The 20,576-nt window shown below is 44.7% G+C and overlaps 1 protein-coding gene across 1 annotated transcript; it reads right to left on the bottom strand.

Annotated features, from left to right (window-relative positions):
• Window positions 1-155: 155 nt before the first annotated feature.
• Window positions 156-19,864, bottom strand: bcl2l1 (BCL2 like 1). The gene is made up of 3 exons (XM_054799133.1): window positions 19,714-19,864; window positions 16,650-17,386; window positions 156-1,135 (listed from the first exon to the last, which is right to left on the bottom strand). The coding sequence occupies exons 2-3, from the start codon at window positions 17,190-17,192 to the stop codon at window positions 992-994; spliced, it is 687 nt and encodes a 228-aa protein (XP_054655108.1). The 5' UTR covers window positions 17,193-17,386; window positions 19,714-19,864; the 3' UTR covers window positions 156-991.
• Between the last annotated feature and the right edge of the window lie 712 nt (window positions 19,865-20,576).

Raw genomic sequence — 20,576 nt, 5'->3', positions numbered from 1 at the left:
AAATGGCGGCGACGACAAGCTCCCCCTTTACACACGTGCACACGCACGCGCGCACGCTGACTTAAAAGTATCAAAATGATGAATAATAAAACTTTTCATTGGCTTCCAAACATTAAAAAAAAAAGCTTGTTGGCTAAAAACGAGAGAGATCTGAGAAAAAAAAAAAAAAAAAAAAGCACCACAGGTTACAAACTAACACGTCAACAACAGGCGCAGCATCACGCCGCCTCCTTCTGGCGGGAAGTGGCCGCCCACTACATCACTCTCCGCATCGACTAGTAATGTCTGCCGGTCAAACACGGTCGGATGCGCAAACAATGAAAACACAAACGATCTGTTCCACGGTCAAGTTGCCCCTCATGTCTTCACTGCGGCGTGTCAGCAAAAGGTGATGATAACCATAGAATCAGAACTGGAGCCAAGGCTTTGACTGCTCGGTGCAATATGAGAAATGCGACTACTAATGACTTATTCTAGCAATGCCTGCCGTGTCAGCATCGCGGACAAAGGACCGGTACTTTCACTTGACTCGTCTCACCAGGAAAAGTATGACGGTAACCATAGAACTTTTGTGAGCAATCCAATTATTCATTCCAGTCAGCTTAAAGCATTCGTGGTGGACTTGTTAACCCCGGAACAGATCTTTTTGTCATTTCCACTATTCCCGATGGGAGACGAGGTCATGTCTGCAAGGGGCCGTCAGCAAGCAACGAAAAGATGGATGAGGACGGAGGGAATGACGTCTGGTCTGCTTGGAGGAGGAAGAGCGTGGATTCAGTGTGAATGTGTGCACGGGAAGGAAACAAGAACACGTATGATGGCCACGAGTAGGCGGGACAACAAAGTCAACACCTCCTTCCACCAAACAACCTTTATCTAGATCTGTGCGTGCGTGTGTGTGTGTGTGTGTGTGTGTGTGTGTGTGGGTGTGGGTGATGAGGGTGAAGGCAGTGAAGGAGGCAGGTGTTTTTGGGGGTCGCTGGGGGTCACATCACAGGCGTTTGTGGGCGATGAGCGAGCCCACCACCACCCCGGTCACCAGCGTCATCCCGGCCAGGAGCCACTTCTTGAAAGTGTCCTGGGACCTGCGAACCTCCGCCGCCGCGTCCTGCCCGAAGATCTCAGCAAAGCGCTCCTGCAAACGCAGCAAAGCCAGGACGTTACCAGCAGCAACCGGCAGAGGGAGACATTGCTCGCTTGGTCCTCGAGCTCAACTGCACAAGACAAATAAGTACTTTTTCCTTCAAAACATGCCTCATTAGATCTACAGCAACAATAGCAAGAAAATACTTTTGTCCACAAAATGATTTTTTTCTCTTCATATTTTCCCTTTATTACAGCTGTTTTTTTCCATTTCTGCTCTTTTTTTCCAAAAATGTTAACTTTAACTAAACTAAAACTTAACTTAACTAAATTTTCTTTTCGCAACATTGACTTTACTCCCATAACATTTTCTGCAAACTAATTTCCCCAAAAATTCCAACTTTGTGTTGTATTGTTTATTTCTCATAATATTATGACTTAAAACCACATTTAAAAAAGAAATATTGACCTCTGTGCTACTAAAGTGACATTGTCTTTCCTCATCATATTGGCAGCTCACTCTTGTAAAATTGCTACTTTTTCCTCCATAGAAAATGACTTTTTTCCCTCTTAATAGTTTCACTTTATGACAGCTGTTTTTCCATCTCTGCTGTTGCCTTTTTAAAAATTTTCAAAACAATTTCAACTTTCTTGTAATTTTTTTTCCTCGGAATTATGAATTGATTGCCATAAATGAATAAATGAATTTATTCCCATTCACGTGGAAGGTAAGCACGGAGTAACGTGGAAGTGGAAGGCAAACACGGAGTAACGTGGAAGTGGAAAACACGGAGTAACGTGGAAGGTGCTAGGTGTCCTGGTTTTTCAGTCAGGTGTCCTGGGACGCTACATTGTGTCATCACGCTGACAGGACCTTGTGAACAAAGTAATCTTGCTAAAAACCTTTCTAAGAATTTGTGTGGGTGTGCTGGCGGAAGATAAGGCCACGCCATGACCTCATTCCTGCATGTGCACGTACGTGTACTATAGTTAGAAACAAGTATTACATTTACACACCCCAGGTTTTTGTGTGACTTGAAAATGTTTGCTGAAATGTTTGTACTGAGTTTGTGTACAAACACAGTCGTGCTTCACCTCTTCATGCTCCAATTTTCAACAAAATGAAGCAAATGTTACGTATGCTGTTGCCTACATGAAGTCAAATCCAAATATAAAGCAATCGAAGACACATCGAAAGAGGTCGTGATGATACGTACTATTCTACGCTGGCCACTAGGTGTCAGTAATGTTGGGTAAGACACACAAGCACCAGACACAACAGGCTTTGAATGATGTCACAACAGGCACAATCATTTCCACCCCAAAATAGAACTCAACTCTCAAGCCCCCACCTCACCTCCTGTGGGGAACACATTTACAGCAACACACACAATTCTCTTATGTGTATGCAAAGGTGGCTATAGGGGTGTTATGTCATGTCTAGAGGGCTCTAATCATGTTAAAAAGCTTATTTAGAAGGTGGTAAACAGGTTTTCTATGCTCTAACTGTTATTCCATTTATAAAGCAGGAATCCTACTTGACATAAATGCACTTATCACGGTTGGATGTGGAACCAATGAACTGCCATGAAGGAGGGACTGCTGTGCTGCCGTGTACTGGAGATTTGGCAAAGTGTAGTGCTCGTGTTGGTAATTGTGAGAAATATAGACATGTATTTGCACACTGTGTTTTTTGAAAGCATTATGGATAGCATAAGCTAGCCGCTGGTGGTTTTTCGGTGGAAGAAAATGTCATGCGGCGCATCCATTGGGGGTCCCTCTCCTCGGCTACTTCATCCAGCATCTCCTCCCGGTGAACATGCAGTTAACATTTGGGTTTCTGAAAACAAATAACCCGTCTACGTGCGTGACGTGAAGAAAAAAAAGATGCACGGAAAACGCCATGACGCAATGCACATCATTTTGTCTTCTTCTTCCTGGATTTAACACCACCACACCACCACTACCACCACCACCACCACCACACCACACCACACCACCACTACTACACCACCACTACTACACAACCACACCACCACCACTACTACTACACCACACCACCACTACTACACCACCACTACTACTACACCACACCACACCACCACCACCACTACACCACTACTACACCACCACCACCACCACACCACCACCACCACTACTACACCACTACTACTACACCACACCACCACCACCACCACCACCACTACTACACCACCACTACTACTACACCACCACCACCACTACTACACCACTACTACACCACCACTACTACTACACCACCACCACCACACCACCACCACCACTACTACACCACACCACCACACCACCACTACTACTACTACACCACCACCACCACCACCACACCACCACTACTACTACACCACCACCACCACACCACCACCACCACCACTACTACTACACCACACCACACCACACCACACCACCACTACTACACCACCACCACCACCACCGGCATGGTGGATAATGAACACCTTCGTTTGCGCTGCTGACCCACCACCAGTACTTGACACCATTCTGTCTCACTTTCTACATTCATGGAAGGCGAGAACGTGAAGGAATCAGGAAATGGAGCGGGAGCTGCGCCATCCACATCCATGCCACCAGAACCCCGCAGACTTTGGATCACGAAGGTGCGTTCGTACAAACCCTGCTTCGCTCACCTTCTGATAGCGGTACTTCCTACCGTCTATGAACGACGTAATCTTTCACCACACTAACGATGGATGCCGGTGACACAGATGGCAGGATGACTCAGCAGGAATGACGGGACACGTTGCAGGTAGCGCAGCGGGGCGCGTCAACAGTGAGTCATGCGGCCTACATTGTTGCTGGTACATTCCTCTACCACATCCTTCACATTCCTGCCTGTGGGCTGTAGCACCACCGACACCTGCCTGGCCGGGGGACATGTCCCGGCATGTCCACCAGTCACGTGTTGATGTTAGAATATGATGATTCATTTACACGGCAGTCCCGCCACGATGATCAAGCAACGTTTTAGGCTGCGTGCAGCTTCTTTTTCTACCAACCACACCAGCAGCTGGCGTGTGCCACCAGTAACGCTTTCATTTTGTCTAAACTATTATTATTACCAACTTCTTTTGCTGCTGTTTTTTGGTCATGTTCCAAATAGTTCATCTTTCTTCTTAAATATTTCTACATAGGCTTCCCCTCCCCCAACCTAATTTTCATTGAAACTCTACATATTTTCTTTAATATTTCAAATTTATGCTACTAAAATGAGTGTTTCTTTTCCTCATAATATTACGAGTTTATTCTAAAAATAGCTAAATAAATACAGCAACTTTTTTCCCTCAACATTTCGACATGCTTCTTGTAAAATGATATCTACTTTTGTCCCCCCAATTTCTGCCATTTTCTTCTCGTAATTACAATTGTTTTACAAATAATATTTGGACTTTATTCTTTTTTCACAAGCTAATTTTCCCAAAATGTGTTGTTTTGTGTTTCCATAATATTCCCACTTAAAAGAATAATGTCTTCCTTTGGTATATCAGCGTTATCCAGCTAAAACATTATTTCCCCTCATAACATTACACATTCCTCCTGTTAAACTAAACCTTTTTCTCTTCATATTTTTACATTATTCTTGTAATTACTGCAGATTTTTTCCCACTTTTGCTCTTGTTGGTGTGCTTTTTTTTGTTTTTCTCTTTAACGTTTTCGTGTTAAATGATAATAAAAACAGCCACCGTCTGCAAATGGCCCCCAGGCCACACTTTGGACACCCCAGACCCAATAAAAGTCCATCCAATGAAAGATACAGTTGGAAAAAGGGGAGGACTAATCGTTTGACTTGGTTACGGTGCCAAGGCCAGCGTACACAAGATGTCTGCCTCAGCATCAACACATTCCCGTTCCTACTCTCCACCCCTCACACCAGCTTCATCCTACGTTCACAAAACAAAAGACCGGGCGCCTCAAGCTTTCTCGCCACCTTGTTCCTGTACAACTGGTCAATCCCCTCCCCAGCAAGTCCCACCTGGCAGGTAAAGCCAGTCTTCCCCTTTGACCTCCCCCTTTCCTCTTTCGCACGACCACACCTCTATTCTTTTTATTTCCCCACTCTGCTCCCACGTGGGACATCAGCTAGCTCTCTAACTTCCTGCTTCTTCTTCAGGGATGAACAGCGTGTGCAAAGCCCGTGTGTGTGTGTGTGTGTGTGTGTGTGTGTGTGTGTGTGTGTATGTGTGTGTGTGTGTGTGTGTGTAACAAAAGGTGGGCTACAAAAAGCAACACAGCCAGGGAGATCCTGCAGCAGGTTGCCACAGCTACTGGAAAGCACTGCCATGTGGAGAAAGAAGCGTCTTTAACGATCATTAGCGTAAGCATCCTATTCATCACCTCTGACTGGTTGGTTGCTCTGCTCTTGCACCATAACAAGCTCCGACACACACACACACACACACACACAATCTGCATCAACATCTCCAGATCATGACAATCGACACCAGTACCAGGAACATAGTAGTATAATAGACATAATAGTAGACATAATAGGAGAAAATAAGACACATAAAACCTGTTTACCTCCTTCTAAATAAGCTTTTTAACATGATTAGAGCCCTCTAGACATGAAATAACACCCCTATAGTCACCTTTACATTCCTATTACCCAATATAGTAGACGCAATAGGAGAAAATAAGACATGAAAAACATGTTTATCACCTTTTAAGTTTGCTTTCTCACATCACTAGAGCCCTGTAGACATGAAATAACACCCCTATAGTCACCTCCCATTCACGGAGGCTATGGGATCGCTGCAGGGAGACGGCCGTCACTTTAAGCATAAACCAGTTAGCCTCCAATTGATTTATTCTAAACTTAAGAAAGGCTGAATGGAATGGAGTGGGGAAGAAGGACCACGTAAGACGCCAAAAACGTACCACTTTTTTCCCCACTCTGTTATGTTGGACATGCCATGGCTGACTTAAAATAATGTAATCTAAGATATTCTCTCGTCAATGGAACGTCACTGACGTCTAGTGACCACAGTACGACATATGACTTGTCCTTCCATGTTTTGGGACTAATAATAGTCCATAGTGTCATCATTTACTCATTCATTCGTTGGTGAAAGGCGAGGGAACGATGCTGGAAGTGTGAGGCCATGAGGGACGGCTGTGTGGATATTTGGACAAGCTCGGAGACATCAGGGTCGTTGGTAGTCTCATCCGGTCGTCGTTTACACTCTGATTTGGAGCAAGGTTCCATTTTAGCTCAAGCGAAAGTCTGAACACGGCCTGTGCAGCAGTTTTATCAGAACCACACGCATGGTGATATTATTTACAGTGGATGAGTCAAAGGAAAAGCAGCCAGCGCTAGCCAGCGCTAGCCAGCGCTAGCCAGCGCTAGCCAGCGCTAGCCAGCGCTAGCCAGCTACGTGTTTTGTTTGTGGACACCCAAAGATCTGCTGATCATCATCCTGGTACTTTGTGGATGAACCTTGTGAGGACAAAATGGGTGCCAAGTCAGAACAAAAGACCTTTCCTTCCTTCCTTCCTTCCTTCCATCCTAACATCCTCGTCCTCACCACGTCCATCCGCCTCTTCATGACACCGCTTCAGCAGGGAGGTTCTCACATGACCCACAGCACCCTTAAAGCTGCCTAATCAGCCATTAAACCCAAACTGAGCGCCTCACATGACAGCAAAGAAGGTGTGATGACGTCAGCAAGGCACGAAAGGAATGTGGGATGCATCCTATCCACCACAAACAAACCCTTCCTGCTTCATATCCACTGGAAGAAAGGCTCCACTTTCTACTGACTCACTGCTGGGGGTCGTGAGCTTGGAGAAAAAGTCATGTGGTGGTCCTGCATCCCCTCTAAACCCCCCAATGGAGCTTGAGAAAGAAAAGGCATGAACACATTGTCGTGCTCTTGGCATCCAGGCTGAAGCGGAGGAGTAATGATGGATCGTTTACAGAAAGCCGGAACACATCAGGACTTTGTCATGTGCCAATGTAGTCTTTCTTCTTCTACGGAACCTTCAAACCTTCTCTCAGAGTGTGTGTGTGTGTGTGTGTGTGTGTGTGTGTGTGTGTGTGTGTGTGTTGATCCAGAAGAGAGGCCATGAATTAAAGAGCAGATTAATGAGTCAGGACATGAAGGCTCAGATACCAATCTGTTATCTGTTCTCACTCTGGGGGATGGCTGTGCAAAACCCCATTCTGTCAACACACACACACACACACAATTTACCCAACACTAGGAAGCTGGAGGACGTTATAGTGTGTGTGTGTGTGTGTGTGTGTGTGTGTGCGACATTGAAATATTAAAGAAAAAAGAGGCTACTTCCCCCCCCCATCTGTAATTTTATTTCAACTTTCTTCAGATATAACCTTTGTAAATTTTCTTCTGATAATACTAGGACTTTTTTCCAATAACATTTGGACTTTATTTCCATAACTAGAAAAGCACTCGGAGAGAGCAGAGGTCCGCCAAGCGCCATAGTTGTCCCATATTGTGATTTACACCATAAATATTAGTCCTACATTCATTTGATGTACATACTTAGATTGCTAACACCGAGCATAATAGTGCTAAGTGTTTATATATGTGTCTAGTTATGAAAATGGCTAAAAATGCTACGATGCTAATGTTAGCATAACAATGCTACAGTGCTAACGTTAGCATGCTAACATCTAGTATGATAGCGCTAAGTCATAAATACTAGTCCTATATTTATTTTAGCAACATATTTAGATTGCTGACACCTAGCATAATAGTGTTTATAAAGTGTTTATATAAGTGTCTAGCCATGAAAATGGCTAAAATGCTACTATGCTAATGTTAACATGCTAGAAATGCTAACGTTAGCATGCTCACATGTAACATAATAGTGCTGTGTCTTGATATATGTGTCTAGCTATGAAAATGGCTAAAAATGCTACTATGCTGATGTTAGCATACTAGCAATGCTACAGTGCTAACTTTAGCATGCTAAAAACTAATTTGATAGCACTAAGTCATTAATATTAGTCCTACATTTATTGTATCTACATATTTAGATTGCTAACACTTAGCATAATAGTGGTAAGTGTCTAGCTCTGAAAATGTCTAAAATGCTACTATGCTAATGCTAACATGTAGCATTATAGTGTTTATATGTGTCTACCTATGAAAATAGGTAGACACATACTGTACCTCATTAAGATCCAAATGTGCAAAATGCAAATTCTAGCAAATTTTTCAACTGGTCTTAAGATTTTGATCAGGAGTGTATTATGACTTTAAAAAATAACATCTTTCTTTAATATTTCAACCTTATGCTACTAAAAACATTTTCCTCAATATTATTTTCAGAAAATTAAGTTTTTCTCTTAATATTTTGACTTTTTTCTTGGAAAATGACTTTTCAATTTTCACATTTTTGCTGTTGTTTGTTTTTAGTGTCCTTGTTGAATTATATTTTGGGGGCAAAAAGCTCACTTTAGACACCTCTGCCTTAATGTTAGAGTGGTGGTTTTGTGGAAGAAATGTGACTTGTGGGGGCCAGGAAGTGGCGTATTTTTCATGGAAATCATGGCACCAGTAACACAGTAGGGGCGCATGTTTTGGCCCATTTTCACGCTTTGGAACGGAAGCTTACACGAAGCCGGTTGATCATCCGTGATGGCTGGAGATGAGGAACTCCCTTCCACATGAGCAAGTGACTTTGAAATGATGAAATGATGGAGCGAGTAGACTAAACATGAAAGCAGATGGTGCACTAATTGTTTTATTATCTGCTCTCGCTGTTGCTTTATCGTTATTCTGTCCTCTCGTTTTTGACGAGACGGGCTGCGGGCATTTGCATGAAAGCCTCGTCAAACCTCCTCCACCCATCCCACAGCTCCGCAGCAGCTTTTAACACGAAACGCGCCAATCCCGTGATATGCCGCATAATCTGATGGCAGACATGAGAGAGCGAGCATGGGAAGGAGGAAAACACACAACAGGGTGAAGGTCTGTTTCGTTTTGGGTGCAAGGAGAGAAAGGGCTACCCTGTCGGGGTACAAGTGGGAGGTAAAAAAATGGAGGAGGGGGTGGGGGTGTTTGCCAGTGACCTGATTTCACCGCTAAGCCTGAGACGAGTGGAGCAGCAACGCAAAAAGCACCAAGTCGTCCTCCACAGAGCAGAAACAGTGCGCCATGGCGTCACCCACTGACCTACTAGCAGCTACACGCTCATCCAGCTGAGTCACCCTCCTTCTTTTTACTCTTTCCTGCGTGTCGGGGTGACCTGGCAAAGCTTGTGTGATGGCCAGCCTGGACGCACTCAACACGCTCATCCGCTACACAGCTGCATGTGTGTTCTACATGCACTATATAAGCACACACGTATCAGGAAAACATATACAGTATAAATATACAGTATTTCTAAAAAGGAAAAAACAGCTGTACTTTTTACAAGAATAAAGTGAAAATATTCGACAAAAAAAGTTGAAATCTAACGATAAAAAGATGTAATTGTACGAGAATAAACTCGTGCCTGCACAGTGCAGAACAAAGGAGGCAGACATGAAGTTGTTCATTGATGTGTGTGTGTTACATGAACAAATAAGCATGTTTGATGCTGATGATCATTAAGAGTGTTTCATTGACATTGTGTGCTGAATGACCAATGCATGTTCATCTACATCGTCCATAAGAAGGCATGTGTGTGGATTTGCAGTACACGTCGAGTTATTCAAATGTTGACATCATCTGGAGGTGCACAATACTCACAACAGAACCAATGTACACACACACACACACGCGCACACACACAACCTTCCTGATGTTTTCACCTCAGTTGTACAATCTGTTAGCTGTCAGGCTGGGACTGTGGCACCCGCCACTCAAACACACACGCACACGCACACACTCTGCATATGGAAACAACAGTTCTGAATACTTATGAGCTCATTCACATCAGCAGAGAAGCACCCATCACGAGGGACTAAAGTGTCTGCCTTTGATGGACTGCAAAGACGGCTTTTGGACTTTGGCCTGCTAAGTGATAACACCACACACACGCACGCACGCACGCACACACATACACACACACACACACACACACACACACACACACACACACAAACACTATATCACCCCAGTAAGCAAATTCCACAATCTGTGTGTGTGCGTCTTCGGGTTCTTTGTTTAAAATGGTCACGTGGTCCCACATGGCACCGTCCCCTCCCCTCTCGCAGCGCATCGCCGTGTAATAAAATGTCAACAAGTATGAGAGAATACATCAAGCACTGCAGTAAACAACATGCCTTCAACACAACACACAGACAGAACATGTCAATTAGCAAGGATGTGTGATCAATCTACCACACCTAAACTGCCAAGGAGGTTGGGGGGTGGGGGGGATCAATTTACACCCACCTTCCGTTTAGCCACCGCAGTCCGGACGTGATGGGAGAGGAACGTTGGGAACGTGAGGAAGGGGACGGAAATAAAGGAGGTCAAAATGATGGAGTGAGGGGGAGCGAGTTGAGTGAGTGTGTGTGTGTGTGTGTGTGTGTGTGTGTGTGTGTGGTGGGTGGAGGGGGGGGGGGGGGGGGGGGGGGGGCTCAGACTGAAAAATAGAAAGGCAAAATTCATGCCAGGGGAAGACGTATGGAAGATAAAGCATGTGGGGTGGAGGGAGAGCAGGAGGCATGCTGGATGTCCCCAGGGGGACATTTGCCTCTCTGGGCTATCACGCAACACCTCCTGGATGCTAATTACCATGAAACATTAGCATTACCTTAGGAGACAGGAAACAGCCCTATTTACCAAAATAAGAGGGCTTCCAAGAGCAGTGGTCAGCTGCCTTAGGAGACAGGAAACAGCCGTATTTACCAAAATAAGTTATCGGTTATCTAGGGGGGTTTAGTGGCGGCCATCTTTGTTTCCACATAAACATTATTCTCATCCCGTTCTGGAGGTCAAGTGTTCTTTTAGCCGCTTAGCACGTGTAGCACAACAGTATGTCGTCACACGGGGTGTGTTGTATTCCTAGCCAATAGTGAGGCACAACAAAGCAGCTTCTTTCAATGATACCTGAGGGACAGGCTATTTATTTTCCTAGCTAGCAGGGCTAAGGGCTGCCTTTGACACAGGTTTGTGCAACACCCATATTATACGGCCGTCTGCTTCTCCAGACCACAAAAAGACGTGAACATTTTATGGCCGAAACTCATGCTTTCGAAAGATATTATTCTTCCCTAATTGGTAATAAGCCAGTGCCCTCACCCCGAGGCGGTTCGCTCTCCGCTGAGTAATCACTGCAAGCGCCTGCTCGGCTGGTAACAACGTTATTAAGGTCGATGGCACTGCTGCTCCTTCCCTCGTCTGTCTATTATCTGGCGATATATGGCCTTTTTACTCCACCACTTTCCCTGGGTCACGGCTCTGGCCGAGCATATTTATCTCCCATCAGGAGCAGCTAACACGGCGCGATGGCAGCATCCTGGGCAGAGCAGACGTCCAAATAAGCTCCAGCGGGATCATTTAAAGAGGTACGATTGGTGGTGGTAATGACAACAACATGTGCTCTGTCGCCTGTGCTACGGTCATCGTGATATCATTCAATATAATTATTGTCACAACTTTTTATATTGTTTTTAGCCTGCCAAATTACAAGCATCTGTACTAAAATTGCCTTTTAGGTTGTGCAGGGGCGTCAAAGGGCAGCCGGCCATGTGGAGATGTTGCAGGGGGCAAAGGTAATGACTGATTTTTTCAACAGGACAACGCTGCACTTCACAAAAAGGAATAAGCTCACTCTTTTGGACCATCCTGTGTGCTCACCTGATCTAAATCCAATGGAGAACATTTGGGGATGGACGGCAAGGGAAGTTTAGAAAAATGGACATCAGTTTTAGACAGTGGATGCCCTCCGTGAAGCCATCTTCACCACCTGGAGCAACATTCCCCATGAAAAAAAGTAATCACGTTGGGCCCCAACTTTTCATTTTCTAATAATTACCTATTTTTTGGGCCCCTGAACTCATCCCAGAAGACAAAAGGACTTCAGCAAAAGGTGTGTGATTATTGGTAAAGCAGGAGGATCTATCAGATGCTCCAACATCAGGAGACACGTTATTGACGCAGTCAATTCACACCCAAGATGAGACTTTCGATGACTGCAGTGTCGCGTTACGCGACTCTCGCCGTACTTTTATTGCATCTCCACAATTCTTCTTTGTCAAAACAAAGTGACCTTGCTGGCTCAGAGCATCCAAATGTTTCATCAGGGAGCACCGCGGAGGGCACACCTGCCTCGCGGCGACACTCCAACATCTGCCGGCGGCACATTTCCCCGTGGGGGGATGGGCTTGCAAGAGCTACAAAAAAAAAAAAAAAGTTTTGCGTGGGTTTGCAACCGCTGCCTTTCGGGGAAACTGGGGGATTTTGCCTTTCAGCAGACGAGACCGCAGAAAAGATGAAGTGAAAGAGGGCTGATAAGAAGACACGGCGGGGGATGACGAGCGATGAGAAGAGGAGGCCATGGCGGTAAAACTGATCACACTGGAAGAAACACAGGCAGTCACTGCGCTCACTCTGGATCGGAAAATAAAAGCAGACAGGAAGGAAGCCCAATCACACCATCAAGGCCGTGTTCTTCATCACCAGCATCAGCATCACCAGCATCACCAGCATCACAAGCATCAGTAGAAGTCAAAGTGCATCAGTCAACGCAATCACACATTCACCTTTTTACCTCTAGACATGAACTTACACCCCTATTGTTACCAAAACGCTCCTATTACCCAATATAGTAGACGTAAGAGAAAATAAAACATAGAAAAAACGTTCTTGATCTTCTAAATACACTTTAACATTATTAGAGCCCTCTAAACATGAAATAACACCCCTATAGTAATCTTTACATTCCTATTACCCAATACAGTAGACATAATAAAAGAAAACAAGAAACAGGAAACCTGTTCTTGACCTTCTAAATAGAGCCCTCTAGGCATTAAATAACACCCCTACAGTCACTAAAACACTGCAATGACCCAATATAGTAGACATAATAAGAGAAAATAAACAAGTAAGACTCGCACTCGTGTGTGCTGCTGTAAATGGGTTCCGGTGCTGGACAGGAAGTGAGGTTGGAGGTTCAGACTTTTAGAGTTCAGACTTTTCAGAGTTTTAGTTTGGTGTGTTAGGGATTATCGTGCCTGTTGTGAGGTGATCGAAAGCTGCAGTAAAAGCCTTTGTTCCCCCCCATCAAGTCTGGTGCTTGTGTGTCTCAGCCAACATTACAGTAACATTACTGACACTTAGTGGCCAGCAGTGGTTAACTTATTTTTGCACTTTTGTGACTTAAGATTAAAATGTTAATTAAACGCAAACAAAGGCTTTGCGGGGGCCATACTTTGACGCTGAAACTGATTATTTCTGCTTTCACTCTTTCCTATGGAGAAAAATGATCAAAAATGTCAACACATCACAGGCACATGACAATACAGATTATGTAATACAGTGATGATTATTATTAGCATTATTGACCATCTGCTATTAAAAAGGAAGGATGGCACACACACACACACACAACATTGCAGCTTATGGAATATGTTAATAATAATAATGGTTATATTATTATTATTATGTAGCACATATCGTGCCAGTATGTGGTAAATGATGTCATATAATAGTAAGCATTATTAAAAGGATGTAGCACGCACCACTATGACATTATGTTGATTGTATGGTGCACACATTCAATAGAAATATGTAATTCTGATTCAAGTCCAAGTGTGGGTTGTGTAACCAAACAAACACATGCAGTCTGGCTACCGGTGGGATTTTCTTCTCGACGCGACGCGTGCTGCCGCTGGGATGTCGGTTGCCATAGCAGCAACCTTTTGACCCGGTGTAACACAGCACAGCAGAGTGGACGTAAACAATAACAGCCCCTCGCACCCCCACCGTTTCTGCTTCATACTTGATGCTATTGATACATACAACGCTGCTGGCACACAGGAAGAGCTGACCTTCGCCATCCTGACACACACACACGGGTCAGACTGTACTGGGACAGTCCAGTTGAGGAGAGGCCAGGTGGAGGGAGTAGAAAATGGACAGACAGATCTTTGTTGTTTCTGAGAAAAGGCCAGAATCATCCCCCCCCCCCCCCCCAGGTGGGCAGGGCCAAGCCTAGTGCAGCATCAATTAGGCAACAGCTGAGCCAGCTGCTGACCACACAATCATCAACACAATCTGCACTCCCATACGTTCACTGGCAGCCCACCGCAGGTAAATTTGGACCGCCACAGATACCCTTTTTCCCCGGCTCATAAAGACGTTATGACGCGCCTGAAGAATAAGACGACGTAGCAGGAGGGATCAGTGTTGCCAATCTTGCCTCTAATTTAGAGTACTTAGACCCTAGCCACATTCATTGCCGTCCTCCTCCTCCTCCTGGAACTAAAACCATTGGAATTGTCTTCTTCAGCATTACAACTGAGCAGCCTCATGATTCCTTTGTCACACGTCGTCAGTCTCTCTTTGTTGTCACTTTTGTTAGCTAGGGCTATCCTCTTCAGTAGGACAGCATTTGGAAACCCGTTGATGATAATGGACGGTTGGTGGTCCGAGCAGTCCAAAAACAAGCTGTAGTAAATCTACACTTGATCGAACTTCCTGAAGATGTGTCAGAGATCGCTGCATAAGACTTCCAAATGTGATATTTGCTTCCACATCACTCGTCCATGCAATTTATTATCGCTTATCATGTCTACTATATTGGGTAATAGGAGTGTAAAAGGTGATTATAGGGGTGTTATTTCATGTCTAGTGGGCTCTAATAATGTTAAAAAAACATATTTAAAAAGGTGGTCAACAGGTTTTCTATGCTGTAACTACCAAAATATTCCATCCATCCATTTTCTATACCACTTGGCCTTACGAGGGTCACAGGTAAGATGGAGACTATACTAGCTGAATGCCACAAAATATCAACTATGAAATGATTTTGTTTTGTTTCACCCTGTGTATCGGGAATGGTATCATATCGTGAGGTACCCTGAGATTCCCAGCCTCGCTTGGTGCTTGTATCATGTCATGTTGGGTCTTTTTCGGACAGCTTTTAGGGGCGTCCCAATCAAATATTGATATCGGATATGGGTCCAATATCAAGCAAAAAAACAGTCCCGGATTATATCAACCTGCATGTAAAATGTCCGATATCGGCACTCCGATACAAGCAGTCTATTGCAGACTTCACAGCAGCACTTGTATCCATCATGCAGCGCACACGTCATCCCAACAACAGCATGCGCTAACATGTGTAGCAAGGAGTAGGAGTGATACCAGCTTTTTTGTTAAAGTCTGAAAAAGACGCTGCAGCCGAGTGCAAAACTTGTCACGCACAAGTTTCCTGCGGTGGCACAGAACTGTCAATCTTAATACGACCAACCTCATCACACATTTGAAGCAGGATTTCCACAACACCATGGCTTCCTGAAACATCCTCCGCTGTTTGACACATTTGCGAAGCGTGACACACTCGCAAGGGATGACAAAAAGAAATTGGCTGTATGAGAAAAGAACCGGTCCCTGTCGGAGGAGAGTAATAAATGCTTCAATGAGCATGTGGAACCTCGCTACATGGTGCCTAGTATCAATAAAGCTAAAGTCAAACCTGTCTATAGCGGCCACTAAAGGGAAACGGCAAAAGTGTCCGCTATAGGCAGGTGGCCGTTATAGACAGGCTGGTGGCCATTTTGAATTTGTGCGTGCACATATTAACATATCTGTGATTAGAAGCTTGTTGTGTTTGCAGATACATATGATTATACTGTTACATGTTGACCAGTAGAGGGCACTGTGGGACTGCGGATAAAAGTTGTAAAGAACTACTACTGTAGGTTAATAAACTGCTGTTAATAAAGCGATTAAAGTGCATCTGTGAGGTGAGTCTCTCCTTCCCCACAATAAGCGGCATTACAGTATTGACCAGTGCACATTGTCTCACACCAGGAAATAAACGGTGTCACTGTCTGCAAAAAGCTCCAAAGAAGACGGCTTTTTTTTAATGTCGTACAACTGACAGTTTGTGTGGATCTTGTGAATGATTGTGACTGAGCTACGACTTGGTAATTAAAGTCTACACACGACGGCTTCATTGATTAAAAAACAAAACTTTTTTGTGCATGAAGCTTCTGCTTGAGTCAGTATTTTGGCCGCTATATGCAGTCAGATATTGACCAAGGGAGACAAAATGGGTGGCCGTTGGCCGCATTAGACAGGTGACCGCTATACATAGGGCCTATAACACGCAAATTTTCTGCGGGAGATTTTTCAGTGGCCGCTATAGGCAGGTGGCCGCTAAGACAGGTTTGACTGTATACCCCATATGCATCAACAAGTAAAAGGGTCCTTTTTTCTCATAACTACTGTTGACATTGGATAGATACCAGCCAATTTTCAAGGCTGCAATATCGGATGGAAAGTGAAAACGTTGTATGGGGACACCCCTAACAGATATAACAAATGCCTCATTTTACCCTGGAACCCCCCCAGTGACATCAGCTTGTAGGCTTTTCAAAGACTCACCCATCCTCCTTGGCGGTCTATCCAGGGCTGGATGTGGTTGTCCAGGTAGACCGTCATCCACTCGATGATCCTGCCCACCAGGTGGCTCATCTCCTTCTCCATGCACTCCACGCACAGCGCCCCACCGAACGCAAACAGACCCACGATGCGCCCCCAGTTGACGTCGTCCCGGAACACTTCGTCCATGACGTTCTCGAAGCTCTGGTAGGCCGTGGCCGGCGTGATGTGCAGCTGGTGGTGCAGGTCGCTGAAGGCGTGGGCGTAGCGCAGCTCAAACTCATTGGCCGAGTCCCGCAGGGCCTCCTTGACCGCGTCCAGGCCGGCCGGGCACGACGCCTCCCGCGTCGGCGACGCTGGCGGGCTGCCGCCGTTAAAAGTCCCGTTGGCGTTCGTCGGCACCCGCGCCTCCTCCGCGCCCGAGCCTTCCTCCCCCCCATCAGTCCTGTTGGACGCCTCTATGAGTCCCATGTGGCTGAGCGGGTAGTTCCTCTGCGAGAGTTTATAACTAATGTAGAACACCACCAGTTCTCGGTTGCTAGACATGTCGGAATGGAGCGTGGAAAAAGTGCGCTACTTCTCTTAGCTGCTCCGAGGGTCCCTCAAGAGTCGACGCACGCTCACACAAACACTGTGCCTCCCTCTCTTCAGACCACCATGGTCGGGACCAGGGGTCTAGAGGACACTTGAGGGGCGGAAACCCAAAAATGCTACACAAGGCTGACAAACCAGTTCAGACCCTGTGGAGACACAACAAGTTCGGGTCAAAGTCTGAAGAGCGTATAGAATGACATTGTATAGATGTATGTGTGTGTGTGTGTGTGTGTGTGTGTGTAGACCTATCATATTAGATTTAGACAGGTAGGGTCAAAGTGCAATCCTTCTAATTGGGCAGCTACATATGGAGCAGATGGCAGTTCAATTAATGAGACGCTAGTGCTGTGTGTGTGTGTGTGTGTGTGTGTGTGTCTGTGTGTGTGCATGTCAGACAAAGAGGGAAGACAAAGGCAGGGAGGTGAGGCAGAGGAGTGATGAAAGTGAGGTTTCTGTGAGCTCCACACGTCACCATCACCTCAACAGATGACCTCTAACCTGCACCTTTTTCGTTTGTCTGCCCAAATTGAAAAGTGCGCTGTCAGGAAAGTGCCAAGAACACACGAGGAGATATTTGTGAAAAGCATGATATGATGATGTTGGGAGGGCTGCCCGTGGCTGATGTTATTATCACCACTGACGCTGATGGTGTCGCATAAAGCGCAGACCCCCCCCCCATGGCTCAGCACCATTGTGTATTATTCACCTTGTGCGTACACCTGGATGTTGTCATCTGCCTTTCACAAAAGGACAAAACAAAGTGAAGATGATCTGTGGATGGTGGACCTTAATTGGAACGTCAACATGCCAGGCAACTGTCCTGGTGGCTCAGTACAATATGGCTAAAATAACTTAACATAAAAGGACGCAGTGTACAGTACACAATTAATACACAGTATTAGTTGGATATTTTTCAGCTCAACTCAAAGCATATTACTGCATAACTAACTGCTTATGTGATCAATAAAGTTTTCATTTGAAGAAACAAAGTACTTGAGGTGGATGCTAAGTATTACAACTACAATAACATTTGGTAATAAATACACTATTGACAGAAATATAGCCTGTACATTTCACAAAAAAAGAAATAAAGCACTGTTAGCTTCGGAAAATGCAAACCTTTGTTACACTTCTTGTTAAGACCTGGCACTTGTACCTAATGAAGTGGCCACACAACAGGGGGTCGGTAGAATAAAGAAAATAAAAACTTGTGCTGCTTTTGTTCCGACAAAGCAGTCACCGAGTTTCACACCTCGGACATGTTCATTTGACAAACAAACAGCTAGTTCAACAACGCCGCCGTGTTTACGAGTGGCCACATGGTCGCGAACTGCGTGCAGCACGTGGCTGGGACCAGTAGCCACGCACTGCACGTAAACATCACAAGGCTAGCTCGTACCTTCCCAATATGGCAGCTGGCCATCACGTTGCTACACGATTGATCAATATCCCCAATGTGACCGGAAGCCAGCTAGCTATTGAGAACGTGTTTTGTTTTCTACGACCGAACGCTAGTTAGCGGAGTTTCATCGACAAGACATCAAAAGACACATTAGCATTTTCTAACGTCTAATAATAACGTGCGAATGTGTACACATGTAAATCTTACCAGCACTTTCGTTAAAACAAAAAACAAAAACCAAGACGACTCCTTCTGGGTTGCTAACATTCTGTGTCACTTTCTTCCAATCCGAGCAAGGCTTTTCCTTCAGTGTTAGTTTTTTTAAACAAAGGTCCACTTTGTGTTCAGGAGCAGAATGGATGGGTGCACTTCTAAATACAGTACACGTTCTCCTCCTTTCCATCTAGGCACGCCCACTTCCATCTGTTACGTAACTGGACGCTTTCAGGAGCCCGTGGACAATCCCCCCGACAACTAGCATCAAATCTAATGTCTTTTTTCACATACATCATGCATGTATACATTACACATCTAGTCATGGGACGTCATTTCTATTAAACTATAGCTAGCGACTGACGTGGAAAACAGACCGGATGTTGTGTTTCACGACAAACTCTGCTATTTCCGATTGTAGATAAACAGGTTTCGTGTGATCCTGAAAGCACCACAATCGCTCCTATAAAAGGACATTTCATGCTGCGTATTCAAACGTCAAATACTAGCCACGGCTCGAGCTCGAAAGCAGACTTAAACCATTACAGTAATTACAGTCGCGTTTAATCAACAACTACAATACATAATGTAGGCTCCTTCTTGAATATGGCAGCAAATATGTCACGGGTTTATGAACGTTGAACACAAACGGCTTCCAGTTAGCCATAAACGTGTCGCTATTCTTATTATATATATATATATATATATATATATATATATATATATATATAAATAAAAGAATGAGCGACGCTCCTCCTCTGCTGGATTGATAGAGCAAATGTAGCCTCGTCTCGCCTATTCTCATCACAAGCGCCCAGGAAACGCTGCTTTCAAGCGTATTTAACAACAACTTCTTACTTGAACGGTGGTCTCCAGAGAACCATGTCTTGCCGCGTCACGGTAAACACCTGAAAGGAGAAAAGCACTCATTGCTCCCGCCGACGATCGATAAGCTAGCGGCTAGTTTGCAGCTTGCGATCAGTCGCAGCTGCTTCCGCCCACTGCGAGACTTTGCGCAGGCCCAGCACGTCCGCCCCCGTGCGGTAACTGTGGCGTTTGCATCCGGGTATTTCATCCGAAAACTCACTCAGTTCGAAAATAATTACGCTTTTTTGGCCATAAAATACTATTTGTTAAATGTTACATCTTTACTATGGATGACTTTATTGTAAAATCCCAAACGTTTTCTTCTTAATATATTAATTTAGCCACAATTGCAACTTTTTACCAATTAATATGTGTAATAAATAATACGTTTTCTCTTTGGCAGGGCAGTGACAAAGAGTGGATGTATTTTTTTTTTAAGGACAAATTTGTCTATGGAAGTAATTTATGAAGCAAAGAAAAACAGCCAAGTTGTATGTCTAATTGTGTCATTTACTTGCCGGAAAAACAAGCGCCTAGCGGTGGCTTTTAATAGGTGAGGCTTTTATTTTGTAGTTTTGGTGTGTATTTCCGGATTCGCTAAGTGGCGACCATTTTGAGCACAGCGACACCACGTGGACATTCGGCGTTAAGACAGACGAAATAGATAGACGAAATCCATATTTATTATCCTAAAATGATTTCCTTGTAATCTTATGACTTGATTACTGTGTTGCCCTGAAAGCAAATTATGTTTTTTTAAATATATACATGTGCAAAGCAATATATCGTGACTGCAGTAAGTTTAATTTGTAGCTAAAAGCACTCATAGTAGCTCGAAATATTGTGACGCGTGA

The sequence above is a fragment of the Dunckerocampus dactyliophorus genome, chromosome 1, assembly GCF_027744805.1.
Source record: "Dunckerocampus dactyliophorus isolate RoL2022-P2 chromosome 1, RoL_Ddac_1.1, whole genome shotgun sequence".
Lineage (NCBI taxonomy): Eukaryota > Metazoa > Chordata > Actinopteri > Syngnathiformes > Syngnathidae > Dunckerocampus > Dunckerocampus dactyliophorus.
Note: the sequence above shows the minus strand (reverse complement) of the source record. Positions and strands in the feature narration are given on the sequence as shown.